Source organism: Etheostoma spectabile, chromosome 10 (genome assembly GCF_008692095.1).
Source record: "Etheostoma spectabile isolate EspeVRDwgs_2016 chromosome 10, UIUC_Espe_1.0, whole genome shotgun sequence".
NCBI lineage: Eukaryota > Metazoa > Chordata > Actinopteri > Perciformes > Percidae > Etheostoma > Etheostoma spectabile.
In genome coordinates, this window is record NC_045742.1 from 10,560,557 (window position 1) to 10,587,364 (window position 26,808).

The following is a 26,808-nucleotide window of genomic DNA, read 5'->3' on the forward strand; positions in this document are numbered from 1 at the left end:
TCATCACAAATCATGAAAAGGCGAGCCAGTAAATCAGCCTGTATAGAAATACGGTAGGCTATTAAGTAAAAATCGTGTAACATAGCCGACTCTATGTTTGTAACATTATAATAAATCTATAGGATACAATAAAAAGATCATACGGGAATACTGGATCATCGGTTAGTGCTATAACATTATTAAAAAAATACCACAAGGCAGATTAAGATCACTAAACTACCACAGTCACACTATGAGTCCCTGTATTAATATTATAATATTGTTTTTGTTTATCAATTAACCTTGTGCCATACTTTATTAACGCCACAGAAGCCCTGCCTGTGTAATCAGGCAGTTTAATGCCCTTTCCTGCATTCTCCCTCTCTCCCTCCCTCTTGGCAGTGGTTCTTCCCGGCAGCAGTCAGCATCTCTCCAGCAGCGGACTCAAGGACTTGTGCGTCCACCTCGACGCGCAACAGAAGGCTCTCTCTCACGAAACCGGAGTCGGACCATACAGCGCACAGGACAACTTTCACTCACATCATTACGCATGGCTCTGGCTTTGAGCAGAAGCGCGACTGTGACATCGTCTTGGAAGAAACAGATGGAATTCTAAGAAAATAAAACCCAACAACAACAAGCTGAAAAGACGATTTAAGGATTTCTTAAAAAGAGAGTAATCTCCTTCTGCCAATAATGATTTCCGCACGTGCCTTGTAATCATACAGCTGTACGTGTAGGTCCGACGCCTTATCTGAAATTCTGGTTTCAAATAGAGATGGATCTGTGGGGAGTTTATCTGTTTCATCTCATAACTTTGGGTAAGTTAAAGCGTTTATTTTATTAAATAAATAAACGTAGCAAATGTTAGAATTAAATGTCTTCAGCAGGGTAAAAAAATAATCCAACCAGCTCCATTAGGAGTTTGATTGATCAAATCAATCCAGTAAAAGGAGTTTGTCGGTCGTTTTTCCTTTCATCTTTCGAGTGCCAAACTACATATTTTCAAACAATAATGTAAAAAAGAGAAACGTGTACATTTATGTATAATTGTTTTACTTAATACTAATTTAAGAACATGATTTTCCTGTTTGAGATTAGCTGGGATGTACAGCATTGTAAGAGCGTTACGCATACGCGCACGTGCTTAAACGTGTGTCTGAGTAGGTTACGTGTGTTTCATGCGCTATATAAAAACTGCACAAGAATACTCCTTTATCCCATGGGTCAGTGTGGGTTATATATTTTTGCTTCCTTGTTATGCAGAAGCCCATTGCGTATTCCATCAATGTTTGCATCATAAAATATTTATCGTAGCTAATAATCAATCGGTTTTTACCCTCACACTAAATAATATCCGTCATATTACCTACTATATGCTTTTAAAGTTTTAGTCCATACTTGCTTGATTGTTTAATCTAGTAAAGACTCTAAAAGTGACCACTCTCAGCAGTACATCAGTCTTTTCAGTGTCAATGAGCTACCTGCTCTCCATGTAATTGAGCAAAGCTGGAATATCGATTTCTGTGGCAACAATTCACATTCTTGAGAGAGGAGAGCTGTGTGTTGTTGGCTCACAGTGTCTCGTTGTCACCATACACAAATGTGTCAATCTCAATCCTACTGCCACATTCCCAACTGTATAATTACCCACTGATGGCCATGGCACCAGAGATAATCATCTCCTTTTAATTGGCACCAGCTTTCCTGCTTAACAAAGGCAGGGATATGCATTATGTCTTACCCTTTCATTTATTATTAATGTCCTCTTTGGAGGTCTTCATCCGACAAATGAATGAAGAGAGTAAAAAATGCTGAATGGAAACAAATGCACTTTGCTTTTTGAATCAGCTTTTCTCTGTGTTATGACATTTGACGATCTCACATTTGTTGGTTGATTTGGCTGGTAATGGCTGATTAAAGACAGACAGGGACAGCTTGTGCTCCAGCCATAGGCTTGAAAACAACTCAAGTCTCTGTACTTGTTTTAAATAAATGTACAGTATGTTTATGCAGTAGTGTTGCCCTATACTCTGGATAAATTACTGATGAACTGAATTTAGTTCTACATACACAGTTTTAGGGATGCTGATTATATCTGGTTTGGCCATTTGCTCAAACAAATTAGCAAACACCAAACTGCAAAAGGTCACAAACTGTTTGGATGACTTAACCTATTTATGTGGCATTCTGATATTCTGTGACTTCCAAGGACAGAAAACCAAGTTCACACATGGTTCACAGCCAATGGAAGGATCTCAAAACTATCACAATCTTCCAAATGTTTATGGTTCAACATAAATATCAGTCCATTTATTAATCAACAGAAAAATGTTGGAGTCGTTTTCATGAAAACAATGCAACCTTTTCAGTTTCTTGTTCTACAAATGTGACTGTTTGCTGCTATGTATGTCTAATATCATTGTGAAATTAATATCTTTTAATTTTTGACTATTGTTCAGACAAAACGAGATATCTGTCAATTTTTTATTGTTAACAATGACCTTTAGTTGCTCTAGAATACAAAAAAAATAATAATAATTTAAATCAATCAATATATCTACATTACTGTAGACATCTGATTCATGTTGATCTGAGCTGAAACATGAACCTTGAGCAGTGATGATGTTCAGGTCCTGAAGAAGACATTAATCTAGCAGAGGGTCAGTTGAGAAGTTCAAAGTAAATCACTGTTGCCTCGAGAAATAAAAACAAATCCCAGGCAAGTAGTTGACTGTCCAAGCTTTGATCTTATCCGCATGATAAATGTGCACCAAGGCTCACTTTGACAGATCCACACAGAAGCTCAAAATGATACAGAATTAAGCACAATTGTGCAGTGCAATTCTTCTTTTTTTAGGGTAGATAAGCATTTTCCTGCAGTACTAACTTGAAATGGTAAAAGGGGCACCACAGTCACATCACGACCATTTTCTATCAAGTCTCAATTGTAGCACAAGGTGATTGCATTTAATACTAATGGGTCAAAGTGAAAGCACAAGTAGTAATCTCTAGTGGCACTCAAACTCGTAGTTGCAGTGAAAAACAAGTAGCAGTTGACAAGGATATGCAAATTGGTCATAACTCTTCTCATAATTCAACATTTTCTGACCAAGACAGCTTTTTAGTTTGTCTTCCATTTTTTTGCATTTTAACCTCCTACCTTAATCAGAGATGCTTTTTTAACAACAGCGACCAGCGACCAGCTGCAGCCTACCATCATGCTATATTTTTTGATTTAATGGTTTTGACATTGTGGGATATGACCTGTGTCTTTAATGGAGACATATAAGTACTGTCAAGCATGCTATTACCTAGCATATTGGCTGGCCTCTCGTAGGGCATTTGTCATGAATCTCATTTGAAGCAGGCAGTACCCATGGCGGACATACAGCCCATCACATGCTCATGCAGTCTTCTTGTGGGACAGAAAGGTCAGTCATTCCAGTCCCAGTAGCGTTGGCATTCTTGGTGACAGGAGATAAAGTAACCTTGACTATGGGAGTTTTACCAAGACGTTAGTACCACTTTGACCTCATGTATGACATAAGATGCCTTTGAAATTGTATACTCACTGTTCATGATCAGGGTTACAACACTTGGTCATACTCATAACTGTTCAGTTCCTTACACATTACAAGAAAACCAGATAATTATACAGAACCTTGTATAATTGTGTGTGCTTAAAAGGGATGTTGTGTCCTTAAAGTGGTCACACTGGAGATTCAATATACTTGTTATTGTGCTCAAATTGGTGGTATTTTATGACTTTTCTTTTTCATTTTTTGTCATCTTATGAAAGATTAAAGCAAAAACTGACTTTCTATAGTTAGTTCTATGTATTCTTGTGATTGAGGAGAGCAAAATGACAGAGGGCTAGAAATTATAGTGCATTTTACCTACTTACTATTATATGATGCAGTAAAATGGGTGAAGAAACAGGGGAAATGCTATGGATTTTCACATGAATAATAGCTGCAGTAATGACCGACTGCATCTGTCCTAATGGTACCTTTACTAAACTTTTTAAAAACATATTAATGCTCAAAAGTCAGTGGTGCATCTCAAGAGCCTCATGGTCTGCGGGAAATAAAACTATAAGGAATATGTTTTTTTTCTATCTAAACCCTATCAATATATCTGAGTAGCATTCACTCACTGGCAGATCGGGGGGTTAAAAGCTTTGGAGACAGAAAGGCTGTTACACTTTTCCTGTGGGCTGATTCTGTTCTCCAGCCATTGTCAGAGTATAAAAATGCCATTGTCTTTAATTAGTGAGGTTTTAAAATCTGCTTTTGCACTGAAACATTGCCATTCATCTCATGTCAGTCAGTTTGATAGTTCTGGCCTTTAACAGTGACAGTATTCAATTTTTCACATAATCATCTGCCTATAATATTAAATTATAATAACTTCAAACAGTACATGAAGTTTGGAGTAAAAGCTGCTCACAGTTGAAAAGACCAGCAGTGACATTGTCAGGGTCTGCTGCGGAAGGGTTAAAACCAAAGACTTTACATTGATTAGACGTGATGAATGTGGATGAAAAATAAACGAGTCTGAATTTAAAGCCCTAATCCCTTATTGTAGTTGAGTGCCACCAGTTATATCACAGTTAACTCATTACTGAATGTGTTTACATCTTGAGATTTATGTGATTGAAGGCACTCTGTCAGGACAAATTCACCAACAAGTAATGCGAAGACACAGATTACGACTCCTGTCTATGTTACATTTATATTTCATGTTGTAAAAAACTTAGTTAGCCAATAAAAATAGGAGAGACCCTAATTTATAGCTAAAAAAAAATGGTAAAAGCTGTAAAACCTAAATGTCTATTCATTCACATTACATTTCCATCCTCATGTTCAAGAGGCTTTACATTGGCAATTATTTTGAAAAAGATAACAAAATCTTTAAGTTTCTCTGCTTGAGCAATTAGCAAATAGGTACTTAAAGCTTTTGCAAAATCTACACTGGATCAAATTGCTATGTGTATCTGAAAGATCTAGATTGTGGGGATGAACCCAGATACCCTATTTACACGTGGTTTTAAATGCGATCACAAAGACGCATTGTGATCCGATCACTCAAAGACTCGCTAGCTGAGGTTGTCTGGGACGCATTTGACCACATATCTTTTGTAGTTTAAACGCTAATGTGTGTGGCAACAAGGACATGACAACAAAATAAGTCACCAATCAATGCGGGAAGTGGTTGTTGTTTTGGTGACAGCACAGCAATGCTCTAAAACTTGCCCATTTTATGACTAGTTGGGCAACAATTTGCATGACCGTCCATTGTCTCGCCCTATGGAAGGAGATGTGTTGGATTCTGCTGACAGCGATATCTCCAGCTGTACCAACACAACTGCTAGTGTGACTGGCAAGAGTGGAGATGTAATAACTGTGTGTGGGCCCCTTGACTTTTGAGCAGAAGTCACATAGGCAGTAACAAAATCTGAACACAAGTGGTCAGCTGGAGATGCATTACAGATACAGGTGTAAACGGTGATGTGTCCTGGCAGTCCATCGAATCACCAAAACGCATATTAAAACCAAGTGTAAACGGGGTCATAGACACAACTCTGAAGTTCCACTCAGCTCTACAAAGCATTTTGGTGTCTTTCAGCTAATAGTTTTTCAGATACAGCAGGCAGCTGCACAAAACAGTAAACTGCAGCCAGACAAAGCTACTAGCTGGTTATCCTGGCCTAAATGATCAAGCTCCCAAATATAATGGAGAATAGCACTAAATGTACTGTTAAAAGAGTACAGCACCAATTTAACATGGCAACTTCTATAAAATTGTGAGACTGTGGGACAGTTTTATTTTTTTAAAGTTTTTGATAAAGGATCAAAATTAATGGAGCAGAACCAGGCATATTGTCTTTTTATTCCATTTGTTTTTTTCTTCCCTGTCAAAACCCAACATCTACCTTACCCACAATGCAATGCAAATGCCAACAGTTCAATTTGAGATTTAGGTGTGTTATGATAGTGCCTAATTTAGTTTACTTCTTTCTAACCCTACATTCCAAGATTTATTTTCATTTTCAAACTTTTTGTCTCCCTCTGGAGCCACAAAACGCACATACAGTATGCCACAGTACTGCTAATACCTGTAAACAGACCTTGATATGTAAGATGGGCGCTTGGTATTTAAGATTCTGCGAATTAGTACCAGTGCAAGCACGCTAAGAATGTGTACATAATGATATTGTAAGCCAGAGTGGATATAATAAATTGCACATTGTGGGTTACAAAATCTTGTAAATGACTTAAATAAATACCAATAATAAGTACAAGCAACACCCTACAGTAGCTCATAGTGTCAGAATAACATCTTCCTTTTATTTAACTTTTTCTCTGTTTAAACATAAGTAAAGTCTCAGACGCAGTGTTTGGTTTAAAGGAAAATGCTTCTTGTTGCTTTGCTAGATTATTCTGGCCCATGCAACAGTCAAGGTCTTGGCAAGAAAAAATCCCACTGTGGTAAAAGCTGGAGGAACAATCAAGCTCATGGTGAGATGCTTTGTTTTTGTAGAAAAACTTGACACTGTGTGGTTGTAAATCGATCTTCCGAACAGTACATTTTGTTTTGTTTGATTTAATGCTTTCTGTGAACTGCTGAGCAAGCAGTTAGCTTTCATCAGTCTACCAGTTGCATTATTGGATGAAATGATGTGGGTTTAGTGAAAGAAAACACTCTGCAAACGGCAGTAGAAAGGAGATGCTGTTCAGTTTCTTGAAGATGCCTCAGGATTAAGTCAATGAAACATCTGGAATGGACATGCTATGTACATATATATATATATATATTTATGTATATTCTCAACATCTGCGTTCACCCAACCCCCTTCCCTTTTGCTGTCACAACATTACCCTCAATTATCATGTTTCTGGTCGGTGTCCGAGATCTCAGGTCTGGTTCTTTCTAAGTATAAGACAATGCTCTCTTTTATACTGGCAGGTAATGTTTAAAAGTGAAATAAGGGGAAAGTAAAAACGGACTGTGTCACTGTCACTCAGATGAAAAAAGCACCAGTGGTCATTATCTAACTCAAGTGACAGTGATGTATTCACAGAATGGGTTTCTTTATATCTGCATAACACACTAGGTTTGAAAACTGCAGTTGATCACCAAGCTTAGAGCTAGAAGGTGAAAATTACACAGTATTTGCATAAGTAGGGCTCCTGATCGGACTAAAAGCAGCATCTCCCTCTCCATTAGACCTGTTAGGAAATTCAGAAAATGGTTCTGAGGTTATAGACATACAGTGGCCTCTAAGGGCCAAACACAGGCTCATTAACTCAGAGTCTGTCAGTGGTTATTCAGAGAGCAAGAGTCTTTCAGACAAGTAGGCACAGCCCCATTGTGACACAACTTGAAACAAGAGGGCTTAAGCTTCACTTTCTGCCGTCTTGTTGTATTTCTGGGACACTGTTAAATCTATTTGGGGTAAGTGAAGTTTTATGAAGATAGATTGAAGCAAATTTTGGAAGAGTACATGCGACAAAGGTGCAAGGACACATTTTTCGGTCTCCCTCCTCTGGTTAGCAGAGTGTGAAATTAGTATGTACATTGCACACAATGCCTACAATACTGTCACTGAGTTGTTAAGTTGTAAGTTATTTCACTTACTTACTTTCTTTGAGGGACAAAGACCGGTGTGACATCAGCAATATGCTGAAAACAACACTGCAGTTTTCTATTGGTAAAATGTAGAGACATAATCCTCTTAAAAATATAGATATATAGATAAGATGTGGTCTTTACTATTGCTATATGTATATAACAATGCTCTCCTTTGATGTAACAACCTTCAGTCAATGTTGAACTACTTTTTGATTAATATAGTGAGTTTCCTGTGTCCTCTTTGACTTGCTGGCATTAATAACCACAGGGTGCAGGCAGTGGGTGACTTTTTGATGAACCAGGCTTCTGTCCTATGTTATTTCCATGCAAATAGGAATGACAGCTGCTGATATTCATTCCTATTCTGCTTTTCAATGTTCCTATTGTAAAGAGCTACTGTATGATATAGTGGTTAGCTTTTTGTGAAGCCTTTGTTTTTTTACAGTAATAAAAGCTTGAAAGTAAGCAGTTCTTTTATAATTCCCCCATTCTCTCACTTAGTAACTTATCTTTTCCATAAACACTGACCCATTATATTGCCCTATAAGTTTTCAAATGTGTCAAAGTCTTAAGCGGTGTGAGCTAAACACTGAAAAAAAAATTGTGAGAAAAGTTCCTAAACTGACCTCAAAGCCAGAAAAGCTTGCAAATGATGGATGCAGCATCCTCGTATCGTTGTGTTCTCAACACAGGTTTACAGACAAGCAGGATGAATGAGCTCACCAACTGAGCTTTTTGATATCTGTAGCTGTGCATTTGTACTATGTACTGTATTATTGCTATTATTTGATCAACATAAGTGCACCCTCAAACTTTATAGTATTTAATTACCATTATATTGTTTGTTTACATGCACAGGCAAGTTAATTACACTTCAGGCAGCAAAAGGAATAGCTTCTTATCAGCGTTCCCAGACTACACCATATACCAGCAGAGCAATGACAGCAAGCAGTTTTTTACTGAAATTAATTCGGCATCTTTATGGCTAGAAGGAGCTCTTCAGTTAATCATATCAGTGAAATCAGTTTGTGGCTACGTCCTGGCCACAATAAAAAGGAATGACTGGAAATGCTTGTTTACACATTATAAATTGAATTATTGTGTACACTAAGAAATAGTATTAGAAACCGAAATAGTATAACCTCGTAACAATCCTTGGCCCCTGTAAGGTCTAAACCATGTCCCTCATACTTTGTCCTCTGTAGTACCGTCTACTGTATGGGAACAACAATGGAGTCCAGGAAAATAGGGTCCAGGTTAAAAAAAAACTGAAGTTACCCTTTAAGAATTTGTTTTCCTTTGTCTGTATATTCAATATGTTTGTGTCTTGTACATTTTGTGCTTGATGGTGTTTTAAGCCCCCAATGTCGACTTCCAGGCAGTGCTGCAACCGTTAACTTTAATGCACCTAACCTTAACCCTAACCATTGCCTAATCCTAGTGGCTGCCAGGCAGCGCTGCCTGGAAGGCAACGGTGGGGGCTTAAAACACCATAAACCACATTTTGTTCCACCAAGCCCCCTCATAAGATGATTAGTCAACTTGCTCTGCTGTATAACCTTGTAATGCGGAGATGATAGAGTTTGATCTAAGTGCTGCTCGATTCCTCTAATGTTCAAGGAAAGGAAACACGCCATTACCAGGGCATCAGACAGGAACCGGCTGGAGGGCACCTGTCTGTGTGAGCTGCAGTGGATTTACAACATCTGCTCCATGCAGCAGAGGATGCCACCCCGGTTCACCACTACTTGATTAATTATTTCAGAAACATGGAATGACGCAGCCAAGAAATTGCAAATTATGTGCACAGAAGATTTCATCTCACTTTTGACTTACATACAGAACCTCAGGAACAAGTGTTTGTCTTACTCAACATTTGAACTAATCTAAACATGAACAATTGTGTATTATGAGGGAGAATGGCAAGCTTTACTACATGTTTATATGTGGCTGGAAACCTTAGTGAGCATGTTCTACGTTCACAACTTTCTTCGACACAGCAGTACCTCACATGTCTCATTAATAGCCAGTATGTGACGAGATGTTGGCCCAGCTTGTAGAGGCCTTTGACTCAATTATCACCCAGTAGATCCAACTTCCTTCCCTCTCCATGCCTTGTTAGGCCTTAATTAATTGGATCGAGAAAATGACACTGCGTTTGACAGCTCTTTGTGAGTGATAACTGTGAAACTAGAACCACATTCCCATGGAGAAGCCTCTGGAGAAGAATCACTCCATATTAGGTCCATTGACTCTCTGCTACACACATCTTTGGGGATTCAATACTGCTGCCATGATAAGGAGCAGGAAGACCCTGCTTTGAAAGTTGAGCTGCTGTGGGGTTCCAGCATAATAATCTCATTGATACTGAGCCTCACTGTTTACTTTATTTACACCATATCACAGCTGTTTATTAGCAAGTTACTGCCAATAAACCCCCTACTGTTGTTAGTTCTAGCTAACAAAAGTGTTCAACTGTAGATATGGGTGGCTTTTACTGTGAAGCAGAGTGACCATGACAAACAGTTCAATGGCCTTTCTATCCAATTTATTTCTATGTGCGTGCTCATTAATGGTACAAAAAATGTCACACTAGAAGGTAGGAAAGCTGAGCACTCTGTGGCGGCATTGTTATTGCTTTTGGGATATTGATCTATTGCCCCACAGTTCTCATGGTCTGCATCATAATGAGACTCAGCTTGATATCTCTTATAGCATCAGACGTTCGGTCTATAAAAGAGAAAGGGAACTTTGGAGCTTGTTGAGGAGGTGGTAGGAGGTTTTGCAGGAAAAGCTGCTGCCTGAGATTAGCTGCCTCAGTACTTTTGTACATTCCATTCGAACCTGGGAGGGACACCTGTTTGGGGTTACGGAAAACAACATATGTTAATGCTGTGCATAACAAAAGGTCATGTAAAATCTGTTGATGCTTTCTTCAAGTCATTACAAGGCCTCGAGCCTATTCAAGCCTGTTCTTAGAAACAAAAGTTATTTCAGAATTAATGTCCTGCTCTAAGTATCTCTTGAATGCTGCAAAGGTCGCACAAAGGGACAAGACAGATGAATACGAGTTTTTGGACATGTAATCAGAAGCTAATACAAAATGCTTGTCTACGTCTATTAATGAAACTTATTTAGAATGTGTTTGTAATATTGATAATTATGATATTTCATGTACTGAAATTAAATTTGAGCAATCTTTTGGTAAATGACACCACTGAAGTCAGCTTGACAAGCTTTCAAGATTCAAGATTCCATACTTGCCATGCCACTAAGTTGCTAGGAATTTTGTGCAGTGTGCTCATTACAAAAACAAAACAAAGCATTCATAGCAGGACAGTCCATACCCGTTAAAAACACATGGGGGTAGGGTGGCTGATTAGCTCATCTAGTAGAGGGGGGGGGGCCCATACAGTATATAGAGATTTACTTCTTACCTTCTTGACGCAGCGGCCGCGGGTTTGACTCCAATCTGCGGCCCTTTGCTGCATGTCATTCTCCCTCTCTCTCCCCTTTCAAGTCTAAGCTGTCCTATACAAATAAAGGCCTAAAATGCCCTAACAAATCTTTAAAAAAACAACACATGTAGAAACATTTAGACACGACTCCCCACCCTTCCTCCCCACACCAATACATACCAATTTTTCAATGATAAAATAGATACATGTTTAAAAAAAAGGAAAGTGCCAATGCTAAAGGACACCCTACAAGTCAGTGCAGTCCAAGAGTTATACATGGGAATATTGTAACTTGTAAAAACCCTCCTAATTACTATTCTCAGGTCATCTTATGGGCTTCATTTTTCCTGTGAATGCATATTTGTCTTTTTAGTAACCATCCTTGAAGCTGGACTATCAGTTGGGAAGTCTGTTTTTTTATCAAGCAGGTTTATTACACTGATGTGTCCATTCACATTCATTTTAAAACATACACACCAGGAATCCTTGAACAAGCAGCTGAGGGGGTGACATACATTGCATTTAGTATGAGCTAACCTTGACAGTCTTGTTATTCAGGGACGAAGGAAAGTAAGGAAAGCAATCCATGTGATTATCATACAAATGGCAATGCAGCACACAATAAAATTGAACAATGTAACCTACTGCTGGTCCGAGTACAATAGCAACTGAAATGTATCGTAAATAAGAGGTCAAATCCTTACCATTCTTCTTGTTTTTTTTATATTTTATCATTGTTCCTTACATTCGTTAAGGATTCAAATAGGAGACGCACATACGATGTGGGTCTACTCAGTGTGTGTTGGACCTACTCACATAAGACAGCTGCCACAAGTTAATCTCTGGTTGTCACCGTCAGCAGAGACTCCAGTCTGCAGTGTAGTTCCATACACTTTGCTGCTAAACCATAAATTACACTGCAACACATTGAACAATTACCAAAGATAAGTTTCTGTTTCACCTCTTTTTTTTATATGATTCCTCCCTCTTACCCACACTGCTATGCTTTCTCTCTTTTGTTCTTTCTTATTTTTCCCTCTGTTTTCCCACCAGTTGGTTAAATTACATTAAAAATAGCATTAAATTAATTTTCTTCCCTGATAGAAAGGCCAGTTCACCTAAGCAGCATCATCCAATATTGGCCAGCTGGTTCTAGAAGATTCTTTCCCCACTCTGAATTTCCAATTTAAAATTTTCTTAATGCCAGTGCTAGTTGACAAGTCACTTTGCCAGACCTTCCTCCACAACACAGCGGAGGATGGTCTGGCTAGTCCGCACAGCATTTCGGAATGGGAGACAAACAAATCATCATGGGGGTACCAAGCACTGCACGAAGCCCCAGTGCTGCTGGAAAATAGCCTCGGGAAGGAACTTGTTTTGGTGGAACATGTACATTCAAACGTTTTTGTAGAAAACTCAGATTGGTTAGATTGTCTAGCTAGCTGTCTGGATTTACCATGCAAAGATCTGAGAAGCAGCTAACCATCGCCCTCATAAATCCACCAAATTTTAGAATTCCAACACAAAGGAAGCGTTTGATACGGTAATGGAAATACGGTCGAAAAAAAGGGCATACGGCGGAATTTCCAACTGCAACGCGACAATAATGGAAGTGGAAGGTCGTGGATATAAACTAATTGACAAGCAAACATAGGAGTCTCCCACATAATGTGGGCTTGGGTTGTGATCGCCAGCTATTTCAGCTTTGTTTCTGACAAATCATGTTTTTTGGGAAGATGGCTCTAAATACTACAATATCCATGAGCATTTACTGTTCTTATTTAAAGGAGAAACCAGCTGGAGGTGAGAATAATGGGGTATGCGTAATCTAAATGCTTCTTTGTTGTAGCTGAAAACTAGGCACGGCACTGTGGTTGCCGAATAAATACAAATACTCCCAGAATGTGAAACTGAATTTGTTCATGTTGCAAATTGTGTCAGTTTTCTAGCTTTTGCCCATTGGTAGAAGCACACATAACATAAATTTAAGGTTGGATTGGATGTTTCTAACTGAAATGCCCATTGGGAGTTTCAAATTACGTTTTTATGTGGTGAGAGACTGTTGAACACAGTTGGTTGTCTTTTGTACTAGTGATTCAACCCGGAGAGTTTCATATCCATCTTGAAGTGCTCCAACTGTGAGTCACCTAACATGGAGAAAATGAATGGGACTTTTACTTCTGGAACCAGGGGCACGTAAAATCCCCCCTTCAACCTTGCCACTCTATTGAGATCCTGGTTGCAGTAGGGTATGAGAAAGAAGGGAGAGAAACTCCACCAAAACACATCCAAAAACTCAATAAAGATCATAATGTGTTATGTGGAAGTATGCTTTTTAAACCCGCTTAAATATTGGAGGCTGCATTAGACATGTCTGTATGCATTTTAGAGCAGTTCTGGCCAAATTAAAATGCGTAAAAGCAGTACAGTGAAATTTGGATAACAGCCCACCATTATGATGGCAAAAGTCTGGGGGGGAAAAAGGCCTAGGATGAAATAACTGGAACGATGCTTGGATGTTGTGTACTTGTCATATTTTTGGTTTGTACAGAACTTGTCATCTTAATTTTGTCTGTCTCTGAACAGTTTTAGAGTATTTACCATTACCTACAGAAACACAGCAAAACATGGTTAATGAAGTATCTTATTCAATTTTACTTGTACACGTTTGGCCCTTCAAGCTATAATCCAGGAAGTCTGACTAAGTAACTATGAATTTCAGAGCTGAAATTAATTAGGACACTGTTATGGTTTACTGCCAGTGGAAATTAAATTAAAGTGACTGAAAAAGTAAATTTCACAGCATTGCTTTTGTTCTACAAACACTGACAGAAATGTGTAATGGGTTTTGTCTGAATAATCGATAGCTCTTTCTTTTCAGAACAAACAGTGAACACAGGATCAAGTTGTGGAAGTTAGTGTCACAAATAGTTTTCACCAGAAGATTTGAAGAGAATCAAACGTATGTCATTTAAATTTTACGTTTTATATTTGGACTAATAAGGGAAGGAGAACAGAAAATGTAATAATACTGAAAAATGTATGAGACATATTGTGTTTAACAACTCAAATGCACATCAATAATGAAATAATTATCAAATAGATTATCAGAGCTCCGTTACACTCTTGCAAGGCTACATTATGAATCACTCTTGTGACAAGCTAATGAGGAGAGGCTTCACTGTGACCCTATCCCTTGTGTATTCCCAGTATGTATTTTAAGACTGCTCAGCACTTCATCATCTGACTGTAAATTAAATCTATCACCAACAATATTGTAAGCACAACTGACAGTCCTGAAGATGACAAATAGGTAGCCAGGTTTTAGATCCTTGAGGAAGGACTTTGACTTTTCCTTTCCAATCATTTACAGAAGTCCCACTATGACAAACAGTGTGAAGTGTGAAGCACTAGAAGAAGAGTTTACAAGAAATTGCTTGTTTAGCAGTGACCGGTTGTGAATTTATACTTAAGCCCATGTTGACTTGGGACTTATGTCCCTTTTTGATCTCTAGGCCATGCGTTTTGTCGTTCTTATTCATTTGTAGCCTTTCCTCTGAGGCTTTAAAACAGTGTATCACTAAGGAGCCATGTTACTGAGCTACTGCAGATCAGTGTTGTAGTCCCACGGATTGCGCATGATTGACAGTCCTGTGCTCTTGCATCTACCTTAATAGGTTAACATCTAGTCTTGTTGACCCACATTTCACTTTTTGTCATCTTAATGTTGGCTCTGGGGACTGATAATTTCCCTGCACTGATACTCTTGTATAAAGTGGTCCCAGTGTATGGGTGAAGACACCAATTACAGATCATAGAGGCAAATGGAGACAGTCAAACTGAGATGTAAGGCAGTTCTGCTTTATAAAGGCCATGCAACACATAGATAATTGACAGTCAATTGTTACACATTACTGGTGTAGTGTGCAATCTGGACCCATGAAATTGAAAAACACAGCAAAAGCCCTTGGATTTTTACCTTAAAAAAACAACTAGCTATGAAACTTGCCATGTTCCAACTCTTTATCGCAGTGATGGCAAGAGGAGGCAATCATCCCTATCTCAAGAACCATGTGTGAGCTTCTCTTGTTGAGGCTGCATCTGCTGTGTTACAACACAACAGACAGGTCTCAAGGTTTGGAGGCATGCTGGGAGTCTGAGCAACACAGAGGACTCTGCTGTTAACGAGTCTCATCAGTAAAAGTGCCCATCAATCATCGCATTGGAATGTCTGGCCCCTCCCCACTTCTGTCATCACTCTGAGTGACAGCCACAGCTGGCAGGTCTTATGGTTGTGCCACAACATCAGACCCGACAGAATGTAACACTTAATCACTTTGTTAAGGCAGTACTGCTACTGTTCTGTAAACATGTCTCTCCTATTTGCATGAGCGATGGGAAAAGGCCACAAGGCCAGGGATGTATTAAGAGAACACTAGGCTCTCTTTTTATTCTCCTTTACGGACATTTAGTTTTTGGTACGTTTTTTTGGCATCAAATATATGGCGCAGTTTCTTGATTTCATTTTATAACATTTTAGTTCAACAGTAAGTTTGTTAAAATCAGCTTAATATCAGCATAAGAAAAACAATCGGTCATCGATTCAAATGCAAGACAAAATGGTTACATTTTGCGACCATTTTTTAAGACTGTGCAAGTACGTTTTACAACTTCTCGTACATGTGCGACCTGCAAATTTGCCAACATTATTTTTTTTAAATTTCAGGTTGAAAAACAAGGAGGAAGCGAGTCTGCCAGAGTTGACCAATGTGTATGAGAGGGGAAGGGTCCGTGAGGGATTAGTCAACTGCGTGGGTAACGTCATCTAAACTTGTGCGTCTCACTTTCGTAAAATCAACCAAGGGGGGAACACATGCACATTCACCATGTTTCCATTAAAATCATAATGTTGCAGTCCATAATCAAATGATGAGTGGTAATCTTCAGCCAAAGCCATTTTGTTTGCTAAAGACCGTACTTCGGCAAGGAAAATGCTGCCCAGTGATAGCCTATAAGAAGTAAGCCTTTGTCTACCGTTAGTCCTCCTCTCTTCCCCTCACTTTGTTTAAGGTCTCAACCCCGTCAGCGAGCTCTTCCAGTCAACGGAGACAGGTTGGTAGCCCTCGTCAGTATTTTAGTACTTGGTCTCTTCACAAAATCAACCTGGTTGACTCGGTCTCAGACAAAGGACTGGACACAACAACTGCGGGGATAACACATAATTGCCAGTGCATTCACTGATGTATTAGCATTTTTACATCAATGCTAATGTTAGCTCTGACGTTTGCCACTCGCCGCAGTACCGCTCCCTCACTTGCGTGGGGGTGAGAGAGGTAGAGATGTGACAGCAGAGAGCGGAGACTCTTCCATAAAAATGAAAATATATTTAAGCTGCTTGCTTTGCCTCGCCATGAGCAAACAGCACATTACATTGATTTTGAATACACGATTGCTGATCAAATATATAACTATAACCTCATCAAAACAAATAGTGCTTGTGTGTTTTGAATGTCGTGAGCTCTTCTCCCTGTGGCTCTCTCATCACTCAATCTTAGATAGGCAGTCTATCTAATCTTAGTTAGACCCTTAGTTAGCTACTTCCCTTTCAGTAGAGGTTTAATCACCTTAGATGCAGTATGATTGTTATTTTAGTGTTAACAATGGAGGGAAGGAGAGCCTGTACGAGACAGAGGCAGTAATACTCCACACTGACAGTAATAATACTTTGTTTACATTTTTAAATGTGCATTTGTTAAGCACCATTCAATTAAAATGTGACTGGGAACTAAAATAAAACAGCACATTCTAGTTTCTGTGTTTATTATCAAAGCTTTCATCAGTAACATGGTAGTTAAAATGGGGAAAATGTGAAAAATTGGGTTGCAGGCCGATTTCAGTTGTGCGCCCCTACATTTTCTGCCTGTGCCCTAACATTTTCTGTTAGGAGCTACAGTGCTCCTAGTAAAAGAAAGTTAGCCTGGAGCCCTGCATCATGCTCAGCTTCTCCTGCTGCCACTAACACTGTTAAAATCTTATAGTTGCAAGATTTAGCTTAGGGGCAATTAAACTTCTCAAGAAAATGTGAACTTATGCAGGATTTTGCATGGGGACGGGTTGGGTCAGTGCTTTGCAAAACTAATCAAAGGCTCTGGGTTTGATTTCCGCTCAGAGAACAGGTGTTGTGAATTTGAAGAAGTATTTTATGAATTCCTCATTGAGAAAATTAGATTTTTACACAATGTTGTTGTTACACACATAGACCTGAAATGCACTAACTATACACATGCACCAGTGCCAAGCATTTCTATAGGCGTTTAGAGGTCCAGCACCTTGCTCAAGGGCACTTTGCAGTGCGCAGGAGGTTAGCTCTCCAGCTACCAGTCCACCCTCCATTTTGTGGTCCGTGCAGAACTTGAACCAGCCACTCTCCGGTTCTCAAGCCAAGTCCCTACAGACAAGCTACTGCCATCTGCCCCCCAAAGAGGACACAATTGCAATTTTAGTCGTAAGACTGGTGAGATGAGCAATTGCAATGTTAATAAGGTTGGTGCCTGTTTATTAGGCAAGATATTATATAAGCAAGATATGACTAGCAACCATCTTGCAGTGTGAAGGACACATTTTTTTTAATGAATCAGTTTCAGTATGTGCACTGTGTTCTACACCCTATATTTGAAAAGACCCTACCATTTGCTCAGTGCTCAGACAGCCAACACTTTCACACTGAGAGAAAAACACCCTCTCATGTGTCACCCTCTTCCCTGAAAGCAAAGGACGATATGCTGATAAGTTAATTGCAACCATTACATACCAATAGTAAATGCACTCATAATGTCACAATTTCCACATGAATATGTTAAAGCAGTCTTTGCTGTGTGACATTGAGACTTAACTTGACAATATTCACTTTGACATACAAACTGACACGCGCACGCACAGACGCACGCATGCACGGACTCATGCACGCACGCACGCACGCACGCACGCACGCACAAGCACACACACACACACACACACACACACACACAACAAGTACTGTCCATGAATAAACACAGCCCTCACTTTATCTGGGGAAATTAATTAAATGTAACTTTTCTGTGATGAAAACTGTTCTGCATATCAAAAGAAAAGATTTTATAATTACATAATTATCTTTTTCAGTGACAGTGACAAGTTGCACATAAATGTTACCCAATGTTTAGTTACGACTAAAACAGTCTCTCCAGCAAATGACAAAGGTATCAAGTACTGTAACTGGACTACTTTTAGCCTAATACATATGTAGATATCTAAAAAAATGTCTTTTACCAAAACAACTTTCAACCTTTTTTTTTTTATTAGATATCCACTTGAAGCATCTATTTCTTTCCAATTCTCCTGCAAATACAGACTACTGTTGGTATGCTGAACTGCAGGATGCTTCCTCCTCAGTCAGTTTAAATTTTATTTAAAAAGTGTACTTTTGTCGGATAACTTTGCCATCAGTGAAAAGTGATTGTTGTCTCAACTGAAATCATTAGTTGGTTGACAGAAAATATGCAGCAATTTTGATAATTAATCGCTTGAGTCTTTTTCTTTTTGCAAAAATGCAAACATTAATTGGTTCTAGACTCCAAAATGTGAAAATGTTTTTGGTCTTCTTGATATTAAATTAAATATCTTTGGGTTTTGGATTTGATAAACCACTTTTCCGTAACCAGGGTAGCATGAATAGCAAGAATGGTGGAATTAGCTGGCTAGCTTGCTAACTTGCGGACGGCTGTCTAGTTAAATAACATTAGCTTGCTAATTCTGCTGCTTCCATGCTACTCTGCTATTAGAAAAGGAACAGAACAAAGTTATCACTCATCTAGCAACGTGCTTTCTACGCTGTGACAAGAGGGTATGGATGAAGCATTAAGTTGTTACATTTTACAATGTGTTTGAATCAATCATCAGTGTACATTCAAAGTTCTTACTGTGCTAGGAGAGTAGCTACTCTAAAATAGCTAGATCTAAAAAGTACCTTCAAAAGGCATCCTAAAAACTATGATCATTCTTAGTTTTACTCTGTGCAGATGTTTTTAGAAAATGTGTTCTTGGACCTTCTGAAACGTTTTTCCTGCCTAAATACACCTAATGTAACTGCTTTGAGATTTGCTACCTTGAACAATTTGTCTGCCACTAATTATGTTTTACAGGAGTGAGCCTCCAACAGAGCCTGTGTCCTGTAGTCTTTCTTATGGCTCAACAGGAACAAGCTGTGGATTTATAGTCTGCTCGTAGCTCTGTTTCTATGTGCCAGCAGGTGGGTGGTTGTTGTGCCGGACTGAATTTTGGCACTTGGCTCAGGGCTTTAAGACTATTTCAGCCTGCCAGTAATATAAGCCTTGGGTGGTTTAGAAAGCTTTTAGAAACTACCTGAGGAAGAACAGATAAATGCCTTTGCAGAACACACACATTGGTGGAGTATGTCACATCCGTTTCACTTCAGAGACAATAACAGAGTGAGGAAAACAATGGAGGGACTGAGGCTGAAATTTCCCGGCCACCTTTTTTCAGTTTAGGTTACATTTTTACATCAAATGTTTACACCAGAGCAGTAACTGTTTTTCAGGTGTCTATCAATGAAACCTGATGTTTTTGCCAAACCATTGGTTTTGGGTAAAGCTGGCCCTTCTAATGTGTCAAGGTAAGCAATGTTTAGTCAACCAAGATCAAGATGCATACAACCTGGGGTAGGTTCAAAACTTTATTGCACCAAGGCAAACAATGAACACATTTATTGTATTAATCAAATGTGTTTTCACAATATTATCTACTGTATATACATGCATACATCAGTATCCTCAACCACTCTATAGATCCTTCAATGAGAATGGCAAAGAAGAACCAGTTTCACAAGATCCTCCTGCTGCACCAAAGCAGTGATCCTCTGGCAACTACACGTCTGTCGCAATTTACGGTACACCACACGTAGTCTTAATTTATTCCACTTACATCTGTGAATCATCAGATAGTGATCATCACCAAACATCAAATAGGCAATGATAATAATTTCATGATAATAATTTAGTTTATAGCACTCCTGTTAAAATGAGTTTACAATGTGCCACAAACACAGGGAGATAAAATGATGTAAAGGTGAAAAAGACAACAATAAAAGCAGTACAGTTGAGCCCACAAAAGTAATTTAAAGTTTAGAAATGTGCCTTTGAATATTACATATTAAAGGTCAAACAATCTCAAAAAATAATATTGCATTTTACATTTCATCACTCACTTTATTCATTTCCACTTTTCTTGATCACAGTCAGCTTACTACAAAAACTGTGTATACAGTACAGAAAAGATGGAAAAATCTCCAAAAAGGCATCCAATGACAGTTTAGACATTCATATATGTCACAAAAAGTTACATTTTATTTCCATCATTTACACTTTCAAAATAACAGAAAACAAAAAAGGTTTTTAAAAAAATGTTTAAAAAGAAAAAAAAAGTGAATAATGCTTAAATCCTTGGAATAGCTTTTAATTCCATAATACCAATGCATTGGGAACACTGCACATTCAATTCCAAATCAAAACATGACCAAAGTTGAAAGTTTTTGTAATACCTTTACAGAAAGTGAAGAAAAAGGAATATTAGGCTGTTCAAAAGAATAGCAGTAGTTGCATTTTTGTATTTACTGTATAAACTGAAAAAAGGGTTTGCTTAACTTTCAATCACTGCACTAATATTTAGTTGCATAACCATTATTTCTGAGAACTGCTTCACATCTGTGTTGCGTGGAGTCGACCAACTTCTGGCACCCTAGAACAGGTATTCCAGTCCAGAACGATTGAACTACATCCCATAATTTCTCTGCATTACTGGGGTTTGCCTTGGAAACAGGCACAACCACAAGTGTTCTAAGTGTTGAGGTCCAGGGATTGGGCTGCCCACTCCATAACATCTTGTTCATCTGGAACCAAGACTTTGCTCGCTTACTGGTGTTTTTTTGGTCATTGTCTTGTTTAAACACCAATTTCAAAGGCATTTCCTCTTCAGCATTAGACAGCATGAGTATTTTCATGTATTGAAACTGATCCATGATCCCTGGTCCCCTTGAACCAAAAAGAATAATTTGGCTTTCATCAGTCCACAGAGTGTTGCTCCATTTCTCCTTTGGCCAGTCAATGTGTTCTTTGGCAAATTTCAACCTATTCAGTACATGTTTTTTTTCCAGCAATGGGACTTTGCGGGGGCTTTTAGCTGCTAGCTTTGCTTCACATAGCCTTCTTCTGATCGGAACAGTACTCAAAGGTAACTTTAAGTCTTCTTTAAATTTTCTTGGAGCTGATCATTTGTTGTGCCTTTGCCATTTTGGCTATTCTTCCATCCATTCAAATAGGACGCAATCCCCGGGGACACGAACCGTGGTCTCTGTAGCACGCAACATCGGGGAAATGAAATGCCAAACGCCGGCCACAACGGGACAGTTGTGGTTAGGAAAAAAAGAACGGAACTGCAACACGCAGGACACAATCCCCAGTCTCCGGGGTGAAAGTCCTGTGTTGTTTGACCCATCCACCACCCCGACCATCCTACCTGCGCAGATTTTCGGCTTTTTAATACTACTCACTACCGTAAACGTTCTGTGATCACAAAATAGGCTTCCCATTGAAACACATTACTTCAAACTTTGTAATCAACACACAAAAATAACGACATTAATGTGACCTGTACACGAATCAATAGATTAAATAACGTGACCATTCCACAAACAGCCATGAGACTGGGCTGTCAGCTCGTAGTTCTAAGAGCAAAAACAAACTTTAATGCCAGTCAGTCTGACAGCATCTAGCCCTTGGATCAAAGCAGCCATTCGAGTCATGAATAACAACAATCATCTTTGTTCCGTTCAAATATACTATATTTTTTGTTTACAATTCACTCCCTTCACACAGCAGTCCTTGTATTACAGGATCAATTTGTTTGTATTTTGGGGGGGTTTAAACTGCACAGCGAGAATGTGAAATTCAAGAATACAAAAACAGAGGAAAGAGAGATGCATGTTTGAAAAGAAAACATGCCTGTGTTAAAACATGTTGAGACAACAGCATTATGCTCCTGCCTAATGTAAGTGTATTAGTCAATGAATGCGCCTTGGGGGAGAGATGTAAGCAGCATAATTAACAAGAGGCAGCTGAGGGAGTTAAAGCTGAGACATTTGGTTTCATTTTAAATTCATTACAGTGGATGTAGAGTAGTAGACATATGCAATATTGTTGTTTTTAGGAGTTGTATGCCTGGTACTTATTGTTTTAGGGATTATGTGCATATGTTATTCACTAATAAGTCATGCTGTGTCCATGTTTGGAGATGTGAAAAGCAGGGTGAGTTTAGACTTGGTTTCCTACAAACTGGACGACCATCTCCTCTGCAGCCGAAGCTCCTTTGAGAGAAAGCATCGATCAAAGACGGTTGGTGGAGGAGGGAGATAGTTATCAGGAACTAAATGGTTTCTATTTGGGAGCTGATGATATCTTAGAGGAATACAGATTTCAGTGCTTTGACAGACCTCTCAATCAAATAAGACTTATGTGTGTGTAATTTGGTGGTGTTCTATGTATGCAATTTTGTCTTTTAATAACATTGTAGTCCTTAGGATTTCAGTCCTGGTTGATTTGGTGACCCTTGGTTACTGGTGATAGTGCAGTTCAATACTTCTCATAGCTGCTCCTTTTTGATCTGTTCTTGTTGTAATTCGGCTGTTAGAGACCGAACAGTAACCAAAGTGGCTGATATCAATGAGTGTCATGTTACATAATTCATGATTTAACATTTTCCATTTGGCCTTTGTGGCACTTGGTGCAGCCTATAAATAAGTTAATTACAGTGGCTGTAAATATAAATCTCTCACTGCAGCCATTTTGAACCTGCTTGTGTTTGAAAGCATGGACCACAATTTACTTCTTACAAACATTGGGAAGAACATTGTTTATTTTTATCTGCCATTGGTTGTCCTGCTATCCCCAAAGCATCCTCTTTTCCTGTTTCCTAGGGTGTTGTCACATGTAGTCCTCTTTAAAATGAACCTGAATCGTGTTGTGTTCACCATGCACAGGTGAAAAGAAGCGCAACACAGACTTGAAGGGAACCATACTTAGACCTCCTCGGGAAGAGGTTCCTTTCAGAGGGGTCTGATTCCCTTTGGAGTGTTGACATATGCGTAAAAAATGCAGACTAACAGGTCTGAGTTCTAAACGGGCCTTACTACCGGCTTTTGATAATATTTCCTGCATGGAGCCTCAGGTACTGCATATTGCATACTTAAGTGATATGTGTGTGTGTATGATCAAGATCACAGTCTTTTCTGATGAAAGTGTAAATGCTTCTCTTATTTAATATTTTGAAGTTAAATTACTACGCGTTTTCTAGGTCTTTGTTCACTATTTGTTTGATGTCTAATATGAAGTATGAGTGGAGCTGACATTGCTTTTTTATGGAGATGGCTATTTTGCAGTCTTATTCTGCCAAATTCAATCTACTCTGCTTTGATGTCTGAATAGCTCATTTTGTCCCATAAAAGCAAATAATGTGCTGTTAGGCACAGTACAAGACAGCAACATTTTATGACAGATAAATACAGATCTTGTTTTTGTGAAGATGATTCATTCACTTGTAGAATAATTTATATTCACTTAAGCCAGTAACTTTAAACTGTTCAGATCTTAGAGCAAACTATGTATAGTAAACACAAGGACCTACATTACTTTCACAATATGATATACTTCACTTTTCTCTCGATAAAAAGTGTTATATTTCAGGAGATAAGAATATACAAAAAATAAATATAGCCGGAAGCAGAAATTCCAACCTTTTTTCTCAATAGCGACTTCAAAGTAATTTCACACATGTTGTCCATTGTCGTTATAAATCATATCCTGCAACGATTGAACAAACAATGCAATGCCTACAACTGATTGTCAAAACATTTATTTTCAATTCAGTGTGATATGTAGCTCAGTCCAGCTCATGGCAATTTGAGAAAAGCAGATAAAACAATTAAAGCCACAAGCTGCGATTCCAAGCTCAAACCTTGTCATTCCGTGTCCAGTTATTGAGCATTTAAAGCGCCCCCTATTTGTCAATTTGAATGAGACTTGCAGTGTATGTGTGAGGTCATTATGTAGACATTTCCTGGAAGTTTTGTGTTGATTGAACAAACATTTAGACATTTATAGCCTGATTTGTGCTATGTAACCTGCAGTTTGTTTGCAGTTATAGCGCCCCCTGGTGTTCAATTTAAATAAAACCTTCAAGGCATGGTTCAGGTACTTATGAGGAGATTTGTGATGATTGGACAATGAATATGTATTTTATAGTAATATGTGTGTAATGCCACTCACCTATCTTGCACTTGTAGTGGCCCCTAGTGGTGTATGTATATAAAACTGTCTGGGTATATATGGGGCACTTATCTGAACATGCCATGTGAGTTTTGTAATTTTGACCTCATGGTGGCTGATTTGTGTTCATTCATATCCAGAGCCACGCCCCTTTCAAAGTTCATTGTTCAACAACTTGAAAAGTAATTGAGATGTAGAAATGCTTTATACAACTTGTAATAAGCTTGATCCATTGATGATTCACTAAAAAGTTGGTGGCAATCGGAGCTACAGTCTAGGAGGAGAGCTCAAAAATGTGTTTTTCAAAAACTTCAAATCAACACAAACAGAAGGAAGACCAACATACAGTTGTGTTCAAAATAACAGTAGTCCAATATCACTAACCTCATAAATCATATTTTTTGGTAGAAGTGATATTTCTACAAGGCAAATAATTTGCTAGTAAGTGTTGTAGAGTCATAAAAAACCAACAGACCCAACAGTCATGACATTCATGCTGCTCATTCTGTGGAATTGAATCTGTAATTGAAAGGTGCATGTTCAAAATAAGCAGTGTTATGTTAAAAAAAGAGAGTTTCAATTGATTGTTAAAAGTTGCTAATTTGTTTTGTTTTCTATCAAATAATCAATTAGTCGACTAATAATTAATGAGGAGATTGATTCTGTGAAGAAACAGTTGTCAATTATGGCCCATATTTAAGGAAGGAAAGAAGCAAATGTTGTGCATGGTTATAGTTCAATTCACACTGAAATAGGTCGTTCCAGACATTGCTCTGAGGAAGAGCGGACTTTGATTAAAAAGTTGATTGGAGAGGTGAAAACATAAAGAAGTGCAGAAAATTATAGGCTGCTCAGCCAAAATGATTTTAAATGCCTTAAAATGGCATCCAAAGCCTGAAAGACGTGGGAAAAAATGGTCAACTACCATTCGAATGAATGGAAGAATAGCCAAAATGGCAAAGACTCAAATTATCAGCTCCAGGAAAATCAAAGAAGACTTAAAGTTACCTTTGAGTACTGTTCTGATCAGAAGAAGGCTATGTGAAGCAAAGCTATTAGCTAGAAGCCCCCCCCCCCGCAAAGTCCCATTACTGAAAAAAAACAAGTACTGAATAGGTTGAAATTTGCCAAAGGACACATTGACTGGCCAATTGAGAAATAGAGGAACATTCTTTGGACTGATGAGAGCAAAATTGTTCTTTTTGGGTCTAGGGGCCGCAGAAGGTTTGTCAGACGACCCCCATGCACTGAATTCAAGCCACAGTACACTGTGAAGATGTTTCTCATACTGGGGTGATGGGCCTTTTATCGCATACCAGGGATCATAGATCAGTTTTAATACATCAAAATACTCATGCTGCCTAATGCTGAAGAGGAAACAGCTTTGAAATGGGTCTTTCAACAAGACAAGGACCCAGAACACACCAGTAAGTGAGCAAAGTCTTGGTTCCAGATGAACAAGATGTTCTGGAGTGGGCAGCCCAATCCCTGGACCTCAATCCCATAGAACACTTGTGGGGTGACATCAAAAATGCTGTTTCTGAGGCAAAACCCACTAAGGCAGAGGAATTGCGGAAAGTAGTTCAATTGTTCTGGGCTGGAATACCTGTTCTAGGGTGCCAGAAGTTGGTCGACTCCACGCAACACAGATGTGAAGCAGTTATCAGAAGTGGCTATGCAACTAAATATTAGTGCAGTGATTCAAAGTAAAGCAAACTTTTTTTGAGTTTATACAGTAAATGTTTGTAAAGAAAAATGCAACAACTGCTATTCTTTTGAACAGCCTAATATTCTTTTTCTTCACTTTCTGAAAAAGTATAACACAAACTTGATCATTTTGGTCATGTTTTGATTTGGAATTGAATGTGCAGTGTTACCAATGCATTGGTATTATGGAATTAAAAGCTTTTGAGCATCATTCACTTTTTAAACACACTGCTATTAGTCTGTACACAACTGTATGTATATAGAAGACTTGCTACCAAAAAGACAGTCACTGCTAAATGTAACTCCTGTTGCATTGATTTTTACATCGTAGACACAGTAAGTGACTAGCTGGTGAACATAGCTTTAGAGACAGATGCTGTTTTGAGTTGGTGAAGACCAAGAAACTTGCCAGAAACCCAACTCCAAATGAATGACAACATTGCCTGGTAACTGTTTGATAACAAGATCCCCATATCAACTTAAAAGGTGATGATGGCAATGCTGTCTTCACAACCTATTTTCACTGCCACCAAGTAGCCAAAATGTTTTAATTTATTTTTTTATTGTAGGTTCAAAGCCAAACATGTACAGTATTTTTTTGTCAAAACAGATAAAGGTATGAATAAGAAATGTTATTGCTATAATGTTTCAAT

At 38.5% G+C, this 26,808-nt stretch overlaps 1 protein-coding gene across 1 annotated transcript in view; it reads left to right on the plus strand.

Annotated features, from left to right (window-relative positions):
* The first annotated feature begins 362 nt into the window (after positions 1-362).
* Positions 363-26,808, plus strand: part of gfra4b (GDNF family receptor alpha 4b) — a 39,049-nt gene continuing 12,603 nt past the window's right edge. Inside the window, exon 1 of the mRNA XM_032528450.1 lies at positions 363-800. Within this exon, the coding sequence (XP_032384341.1) occupies positions 758-800 (43 nt within the window). The 5' untranslated portion in view covers positions 363-757. The remainder of the gene's footprint in view (positions 801-26,808) is intronic.